General features: G+C 36.7%; 1 protein-coding gene across 2 annotated transcripts; it reads right to left on the bottom strand.

Annotated features, from left to right (window-relative positions):
* Positions 1-1,732: 1,732 nt before the first annotated feature.
* LOC147510699 (Translation elongation factor EF1B/ribosomal protein S6 family protein) lies at positions 1,733-4,240 on the bottom strand. Of its 2 annotated transcripts, XM_086602577.1 has the most exons (6): positions 3,979-4,240; positions 3,795-3,911; positions 3,557-3,638; positions 2,797-2,911; positions 2,285-2,398; positions 1,733-2,130 (listed from the first exon to the last, which is right to left on the bottom strand). In XM_086602577.1, the coding sequence occupies exons 1-6, from the start codon at positions 4,065-4,067 to the stop codon at positions 1,967-1,969; spliced, it is 681 nt and encodes a 226-aa protein (XP_086458703.1). In that variant the 5' UTR covers positions 4,068-4,240; the 3' UTR covers positions 1,733-1,966. The 2 variants fall into 2 exon arrangements, with proteins under 2 accessions (XP_086458703.1, XP_086458704.1); XM_086602578.1 differs by lacking the exon at positions 2,285-2,398 and having other exon boundaries at positions 3,979-4,152.
* Positions 4,241-9,605: the final 5,365 nt, after the last annotated feature.

Raw genomic sequence — 9,605 nt, 5'->3', positions numbered from 1 at the left:
TTTCTTTTTGTAAATCTATCACTACTTTTGTGGTTTTGTGGAATGGCTTGCTATGCCTCCACCTTGGTTACAAGATGTTTTGGAAAAGGATAGACTTTTTGTAATAGATAATCAATGTAGGGTAAGTATAGCTCCAATATAGCTGGAAAATAGCCTGGAGCAAAACAATGCTAACGTAACATCTTGTTGATATTAATAAATAAAAAATTATTATAAAAAATAAAATAAAATAAAATAATTGTACAAGAACTCCGTATAGAGCTCTTGGTACTTGCTTATAAAATCATATTTAGAAGAGACACTATCCTAGTATTAAACACCAAATTTTCAGGAGAGACATTTTTTGATAAAAGCACCAAATTAATCTCTCTCGAAACCGCGCGGTGTTTCGAACATTGTATGGGCTTGGGCTAGAGTGTGGGTTTCAATGATGTAGTTTTGCAAAAACAGTGTGGACTATATGGGGTTAAAAGATGATAGCACGTGTGACACACCGTGCGGTTTTCCACTTGGAAAACCGCGTGAGTTTGGGCTTCTGTGGTGGGCGTCTATGGTACGGTTTTGCAAAAACAACGTATACTATATGGCGGCATTTGATGTCAACTTTTTAATATCACTCCTTAAGTTGGTTGGTATGAGTTTGGTTAGAGCATTTTTAGGAGAACTACCAAAAAAATATTAAAATTTTGAACCAAAAAAACACTAAACAACTTCAGGAGCAACATCAAATTTTCGATATCAAACTACGCGATTTTGGATAAACTGCGCCATATAGCCCATGCGACTTTCTCAAAACCGCGCCAGTGAAGTCCATCTTAAAAGCCCAAGCCCACGCAGTTTTTCGAAAACTGCACAATGTATCGTACATCAACTTTCTTTTTTATTTTCTTTCCCAATCTCTCGCGCGGTTTTTGCAAAACCGCGTGATTGAAGCCCACTTAGAAGCCCAAGCTCATGCGGTGTTAGAAACACCGCACGCTGATTTGGTGTTTGGTTTGGTATTTTTTTTGTGTTTTCATCAACATTTAACTCTCCTAAAGTTGAAAAAACATCAAATTGTTGGAAATTTAGTATTTGATGCTAGGTTGGTATCACTCCTACAGATGCTCTAAGGAAGCAAATACGGCAAGTTCCTTAAAGGAGAAAATTCCATTACAACTATACATCCACAATTCTAAAGACCTATATTTGGTTTATCATTTGGTTTCTTCACTATCTAGGCCTGCAATTGTAATTAAAAAACGCACATCTCTCCATTACATGATAGCTGGGTTTTGAGGAACCCACTCTCCTCTCTCCATTACATGATAGCTGGGTTTTGAAGAACCCACTCTCCAGTATCAAGTAAGCAAATTAAAATCTCCCTATTTGCTCAATTTATAAATACCTCCCTCACAAAAATTAGAAACCCCTTTTATTAATAATTTAGAGCAAACCCCCTAATATAACTTAAATTATATAATTATTCTCCATTTTTCTCCCTTAATTTAGAACAAACACTCTTTTATTAATAATTTAGAAAAAAAAACTCTATAATGTCACTTAAATAACATAATTATCTCTTATATTAAATTAGATGTGCTCTCATATTCTCCTATGTAATTACAATTAGAATCCAAAAAAACCATGCTAAAATCCCTCGATGCGTTTGCATTCTTGTAACCAAGAATTAATATATCATAATACCAGCTCACATCTACGAACTTAGATGTATATCATAATAACTTCATAATACCAAGAATTAATATATCATAATATATCATAATAACTTCATAATTGTCCTCAACTTCAAATTCACCTCAGTTAATAAGATCAGATTTTTCACTGAACACGAGTACATGACACCACTTTAGCTTCTCCAAGGTCAAAAAACACGATGTCACAAACACAAAGTAATAACGAGAAACTTCCAGAACAACAATGTCTAAGAAAACCCATTTCGTCGAGTACACACTCGTTACCGGTCTCAGATCTTGTTGAAAGCAACGATGTCACAACTCTGTATGAACTCATTAGCTGGCTCAACAGTAAGGCGTTCTTCGACAAGATCATCTACAGAGACTAGATCATCCACAATGGTCATCATAATCTGCAGCTTCTTGATGCCATAGCCAACGGCAACCAATTTTGCTGCAACATGAAAGGCGAAAGTGATCATTACCTCATCAAGCATCAACAAGTCAATAACATTTTCATCCTAGATTACAATAGCATTTTACGCTTTCCCTTTTCTCAATAATAATAGTTTTTCAACAAAGATCTAAAATTGATTAATTAGGCATACATGCTCCCCAAAGGAGGCCAGGCATCTCAATGCTGCGGACAGTTTCTTCAAGTTTCTTCATGTCTGTTTCATCGTCCCAAGGTTTGACATCCAGGAGAACCAAGGACTTCCCACCTGAAGCAATATCGAATATTACTAGTATCACTCAATTTGATGGTTAGTAATCTTTATAAAAATATATACCACTAAAAGGGATTTTTTTGCAAAAGCAGTTAGAGAATTGAAATGTCTTTGCATCACCCAGATCATTAACTGGGCTACTTTATGAACTTTACATTCCAAGAGTCAAAATTTTCAACTATCCCTAAAATTGCAATAATTTGGCTCTGAAAGGTTTAATCCTAAGCAAATATGGAAAGGAGGTCATCCAAAGAGAGCGTGATAGGATTTAAAAACAGCGGACAAATGATTGAGCTATTCACAGAACCTTAAATGCCGCCAATTCCTGATGACTTGTAAAAGAGCAAACTCGATATTTTGTCAACTGCTTCATTAATGTTAATAGAACTTACTCTCTTTCTTCTTTGAAGAAGCCTTAACAGATGCCTCCCTCTCCTCTGCAGCCTTCTTTTCTTCCTCCGTCTCATCGCCAAAGAGGTCCAAGTCATCATCTTCAGCAGGAGCTGCCTATAAATGTCAAAACAAACGAAATAAGCATACACGTTCCCCCAACATTAACGATAATTAAAAGATGCAAAGCAAAGGCAAATAAACTAACAAAGAAGACTGCATCTTAACTTGTGCTTCCTATATACACTGTCCAAACTAGTGTTCAGATCTTGAACAAGTGAAACAATTCAGTCAACATAAAAAAAATTAAAAAGCTGAAAAGCAAAGGCAGGCAAAACCCAAGAAGAAGGCTTATGCTTCCTATATACAATGTCCAAACTATTGTTGAGAACTCAGACAAGTAAATCACTTCAGTGTACTAAACACCATCAGCATAGATTCTAATAATAACGAGTCCAATGCAAACGAATTAATATAAACGAAGCTAATTAGAATGATTGCACTTATGAGACAACGACCCAGTATATTTCGTACTGTGTCAACATAAACGATGATATACAGAAAAACAATAGGATTTCTCATATTTGAGAATTGTTCTGTCCATTATTAACTTCTGAATCACAACCAAGCAAGTAAATCATACAGTGATACATGATTGAGACACAGCCGCAAACAAACAAATGTACAAACCAACATAGTATATGGGAACTCTACAATCCATGTGTTTGTTCAATTTCCTATATCGGGTGAATCAAGACTCACCTTTGCAGATTCTGCAGCTGGAACTTCTTCATCTGGTTCTGCTTTGACAGCAACACTCACACCAAGAGCCTTTCCAGGGAAACTATAGGAGAAACAAACAAACGAGAACAAAACATGAATTCACAGATGGATATAAAGGATACAAATTACGTTAAAAGTCGTAATTCCTAAAGGTGTCAATGTATCATCACCTCCTTCAGCCAAAAACAATTGTCTGGTAAGTGGGCAATTAACAAACCTTTTAGAGAGAGCTGAAGAGACAGTCTCATACCAAGCGGTGGCATTGGAGAGACTCGCATCGGGATTTACGGGAACGACTGCGTACACTTTAATATCATCTTTCGTCAATTGATCTCTGAAAATTAAATATTAATTAATTAGTTAGTTAGTTGTGTCAAAATTTGACATGTAAAAATACGTACCCTGAGATGTAAGTTTTGCCAGCGAGGTATTCATCTAGAGATTTTACACCTGCTTCGGTGTAAAGGTCTGTGAATGTCACAACGGCCATTGAGACTTAGGATGGAGGCTGGATTTTGTAAACCCTAAAATAACGAAACAGAATTGTGAGAGGGCCTATATAGCTGGCTTCCTTTTCGGTATTTTTTTTAAATGATAATTGCACCCATTTGTACTAATACCGCGGAATTACATCACCGCCGTTGAAATATCAGGACGTATTACATGGAACGACATTTCAGGTGCCACCATAAATCCATCCAATAGAGTATTATCTTTTCAAATATGCGCATGCACAAGGAATGTATTTGGTTGGCATACAGTTACTTAGAGAACATCTAGGTGCATCCCAATAGTGTCACCTACTGACTCAATACCTGAATACTTGTGCATAATTATATACAAGGTTTTAGACTCGGCCATATGGCCGGAATCATTTCTAAAATTCACATCCCCTAAATTTTTGTGAGGAATTCAATAACTGATAATTATTAGCTCATAAATTTTTGGAGTTGATTTAGCAATGTTTTCTTATTGGAGTCGTATAAAATTTCCTTCTCAGATGTTGATTGACTTATTATAATTGTGTTATGTTAGGAAACTTCTTATGATTAATTAAGAGTGTCCATGTGGCATATCTATGTCTCAAGAATGCGCCACCTAGGAAAGAGATTGTCCACATAAGATGTACTCTGCTTTAATATATAGAGAGGTGATCAATAAATCCAAATGAGGGGTATCAAAACTGCACAGGCCAGTTTGTGCTTCAAAGATAATGATGAACTAAAACAATTGTTATGGAGTTCTCAAACTCAATAGTGGAGTTTCATACTCAATGTGTCTCTGACCACTCCCTTATAGTGGTATGGATGTATAAAAAGGATAAAGGGTACTACCCCTTTAGATTTTGCAATTATTGGGCTCTACACCTAGACTTTTTGGACACATTGCAATTGTGTTGGGACACATAGGTGTATGCCAATAAGTTTTATGTTCTCATGCAAAAGTTGAAGATTGTGAAAACAAAGCTGAAGAGTTGGGCTCGAATTCATCTATCAGACTTACAAAAGAGGGTGGAATCTGCAATAGAGGATTTAAAGGCAATTCAAAGAATGCTACAAGCCAACCCCCTTGATAGTTTTCTGAGTAACAAAGAAAGAGAGGCAAGAACAAGGTTAAGCTTACTATTGGAGATGGAGCAAGAGGATTACAAGCAGATACTAGAGTGTGATGTGATGCTTCTAGTAGATAAATGCACTGCTTATTTCCATAATGTAATCAAAGAGAAAAAGAATTGAAACTACATCTAGGCACACTAGAAGACCTTCAGCACAGGTTTCAAGGGCAGAAAGAAGTGTCCCAAGCATTAGTAGACACTTCTTTCTACTAATGTGAAGCTCTGGGTTGGAAATAGAGGTGAGAAATGTGAAGCTCAGAAGTTGGAAGAAATAGAGGTACAATGTGAGAAATGTGAAGCATTCTTTTAACGCATTAGTAGACACTTCTTTCTACTAATGTGAAGCTCTGGGTGGCACTTCTGATGCACAATGTGAAGCTCAGAAGTTGGAAGAAATAGAGGTGAGAAATGTTATTGATAGAGAAACTGCAGAGAATCTGATCGCGCAAGTAATTGACATAGAGATACAAGAAGCATTGTTCTCAATGCAGAATAACAAATCACCAGGCCCAGATGGATTTAACGCATTCTTTTTCAAGAAAACCTAGTTTATAGTGGGGGAGGAGTTTAATAGAGCTGCTGGGTCAGTATTCTTCAGTAAGGTGATTCAAGGAGGAGTAAACTCAACATTCTTATGTATGATCCCAAAGAAGAATAAACTATCTAGAGTTGATGAATTCAGACTAATTGTGTGCTGCAATATGGTCTATAAATGCATCGCTAAAGTCATAAGCAATATAATGAAGCCTATCATGCCAATGCTCTCTGATTTGAACCAGTCTGCCTTTGTCTATGGAAGGTCTATTCAGGATAATTTATTACTTGCTCATGAACTCCTAAGGGGGTATAATTTAGTACATGAAACTACTAGGTGCTATATAAATATAGATATCCATAAAGCGTTTGACTCTGTAGATTGGGATGCACTGGAAATTATTCTGCTAAGATTTCGATTTCCAAGAGTTTTTGTGGAATGGATCAAGATGTGTTACACTACACCTAGCTTATCTATACTGGTTAATGGGATACCCAAGGTTATTTTAGAGGTGGAAAAGGGCTAAGGCAGGGAGATCCATTATCTTCCTACCTATTTGTACTTACCATGGAGATTCTAGGAGGACTTCTGAAACAAGTAGTGAATAAGAAGGCTATAGAGTACCACTAAATGCAAGAGAGTACGACTAGTGCATTTATGCTTTGCAGATGATGTTATGCTAATTTGCAAAGGAGCAGCAACCTCTATACATAGAGTTAAGGAGGTACTACACTCGTTCTCATCTACTACTAGTCTGAAACTCAATGTAGGGAAAATAACTCTGCTCACTGAGTCACTGGTAGTATAAATCATCCTTCAAGCACCTCTCTTGCTGGTATTTTGGGTGTGAATCTTGTCTTTCCACCTATCAAGTATTTGGGGCTACCTCTGAATGCTTCGAGACTAGGGGTTAAAGACTGCTTACCTATAGTTGAAATGGTCACTTGATCAGCTCCCAAATGTGCAATTTATTACCCGTATATTACTGCATTACAGTCTCTCTTACGATTAACGAAAAGACAACTCATAACTTTTACTGTCTTTTACAAGTTAAGGAGTATTTCAAACCACTTATCATAAAAGCTGCGTCTTAAGACCAAAAAGAGCATTAATCACGCTTATTATGAAGACCATTAGTTGCTATGGAAAAGTGCTGAAAAAGTCAAGTCAACTAGTCAAAGGACTCAATTCAGAAGACTAAAGATGGAGGCCCTTATTTCAAATTATGAAGACTTATCCCTAAACCTACCTTAGTCAAGAAAGCACCCCATAAAGCAAAAGTGGAAGGGGTGAGGTGTCTAGTTTAGAATGGATGATGGCAAATCTATAAATAGCAAAAGTAGGGGTATATAATCAAAAAGCAAATGAGAGAGAACTCATCCATTGTCTTAGGATATAAACCATTTAATTTATTTATTTTCTTGTCTTGTTTTTAATTTTCTGTTGTTTTATTTCAATCAACTTGTTATTTCATTTATTTTATTTCAATCAACTTGTTACTTGTTCTTTGTTTCAATCTTCATCTTGTTTGCTTGTTTCATTTCAATGTTTTAATCAATCTTCCTTTCATGTTTTCAAGTCATTTTAATCTACAATCAAAGCTTTCAAGTTCATTAGCTTAGAACCATTCTAAGATTCAAGAGTCTACATTTCTTCTTCTATCTCCCTCACTCAAACTTTAAACCATTTAGGATGAACCTCAACTTCTAAACTCTTTTGAAGTATGCTTCCACCACTACTAAAGCTTCAAAATGGCACCGTCGTCATGGATTGAAGGAGTGAGAGTGATTAGTTGAGAATCTAATAAGGGAGGATCATTCTCACCTCTCCATTTCTATTTTTTATTTTTATTTTTCGTCATTTTATTTTTATTGTTTCTTTGTACTGAGATACTTTTTTGCAAAACAGGTTACGGGACAACAAAGGTGGAGATGAGCTGATCCAATAGGCGAAAGACTACCGCCTTCCACCGGCGTCGGTCGTCAACCGCGTGGGTGGCGCGAGTGCAACCACTGGGTCACCTCAACACAAGTGTGTGTCATTTTTTCGAGGTCCAGTTCATTTGTGACACACAGTTGTACTCCAATCCCGGATTTTGTTATAGAGTAGGAGAAAATATTAGAACTTGTTTGTAATAGTTAGTGATAAAAAGAAAAAAAAAAAAAAAAAAAAAAAAAAAAAAACACTTAGTTTTTGATTGATTTATTATGATGAACTTGAGTTAAACTTGGTTTAACTTTAATACTTACCAAGGGATTAGAGTTTTAATTGCCTTGAGAAGTTCAACACACTTTGAATCAACTTTGTAATCAACACTCTAAGTCCAATTGACTCTAGTTAATCTAGGAGATTAATCTAAAACTAGTTAATTAGATTAGTATAATATTAGTTTAGTTTAAAGTTTGAGCCCTTGAAGGCAAAGTTGTATAAATTGTCAAAAACCCAACTTGTGAGATTTTTAAGTGGGCTTTTATTTGTAACTTAAAACAGGGTAAAGCTCGAAAGGTTGGGCCTGATTCTCAGATCAAGCGCCAACCGACGTCGTCTTCTCCTCAAGCAGGGTGTAAGCACGACTTGAGAGATAAATTCTAAACCTCTTTGAAGCCCAAGTAAGAGAATACTTGCGTGTTCAAGCATGCTTACGTGATTGTTTGAAATTTACTTTCCGCACTGCAATTTACATTCGCGCATAAGACTGAACCCAAGCCATAACAACCATTGAGAAGTCATTACCCAATGTAGGTAAATTTGACGTTGCTTGATTCTTGAAAGCCCTAGACTAAAAAAATTAATTAAAAGTAATCAACTAGAGCCCAAGTAGTCACACTCCTTCAGAAAATGACAAAAATATAGCAACGAGGACTTAGAGTAATCAGTTAGTAGATTCTAGTGGACCAACTACCTTCCTCACTCCCCTCCCCCAGATTCATGGTAGCACACCACTTGGTGAAGTGACTGCCTACTCTTCTGAGATGTGTAGTAGAGCCATCCTAGTTACGCGCCCAATTGTTCCTCTGAACAGGGCATAGTAAACTATAGACCAAAAGCAAAGTTTTCAAAACACCATACCTGCAAAAAAACGAATTTCGATTGCTTGAGCATACATTGCACCATTTGCACATGTTAGGATAGTTTTGGGGTCTTGCTAAAAGTGTATGATACTGCGTTCAGACACTTCTAGTATTAGCAAGAATAAAACTTACTCACATAGGAGAGTTTGCCGACCTAGACAATCTCCTGTTTCTAGTCCTCCATCTTTTAAGATGGTTGACAAAGTAGTGCAAGTTGAAGAGCCTCTCTCTAACTTCTACACACCATTGCAAGATGGACCTCCATCTTGTATACGACTCACACTGCTTACGAGTGATTATAGGATTCCACCGAACGTGTTCAATCTTCTACCCATTTTCCACGAGTTAGAACATGAATTACCGTATGAGCATCTACACTGGATACATGAAGTATGTAATACCTTTCATCATCCGGGCATCACCGACGATCAGGTTAAGCTACAAGTGTTTCCTTTCAATTCACTCTAGTTGGCAAGAGTCACGTTTGGCTTCTCTCACAGAAGGCCGACTTTTTCGATATATGGGAAAAGGTTGTGTTCTCCTTCATGAAGAAGTATTTTCCGCCGAAGAAAATAGAAGAGATAAGAAGCAAGATATAATTCTTCAGACAGAGTCCAAGTGAGACATTTTCCGAAGCATGGGATAGATTCTCTGACCTACTTCATTCATGTCATCACCATAAACTAGAAAAATCCACTATTGTCCAATGTTTCTTAAACAGCCTTCTCCCATAACACAAAGTAACCCTTGACATCATAAGTAATGATAATGTTTTGGATAGAGGTGCAACCGAAGCTTTAACCTTTC

Source organism: Coptis chinensis, chromosome 3 (assembly GCF_015680905.1).
Source record: "Coptis chinensis isolate HL-2020 chromosome 3, ASM1568090v1, whole genome shotgun sequence".
Taxonomy (NCBI): domain Eukaryota; kingdom Viridiplantae; phylum Streptophyta; class Magnoliopsida; order Ranunculales; family Ranunculaceae; genus Coptis; species Coptis chinensis.
This window is presented reverse-complemented; position numbering and strand designations above follow the sequence as displayed.

What these genes read in the sequence shown, in the direction of transcription:
- LOC147510699 (XM_086602577.1), bottom strand. Translation starts at nt 4,067, where the DNA reads ATGGCCGTTGTGACATTCACAGACCTTTACACCGAAGCAGGTGTAAAA. An exon ending in GGCAAAACTTACATCTCAGG is followed by an intron (nt 3,912 to 3,978) that starts GTACGTATTTTT and finishes TTTAATTTTCAG; the next exon opens with AGATCAATTGACGAAAGATG. An exon ending in TGGCCTCCTTTGGGGAGCAT is followed by an intron (nt 2,131 to 2,284) that starts GTATGCCTAATT and finishes TTCATGTTGCAG; the next exon opens with CAAAATTGGTTGCCGTTGGC.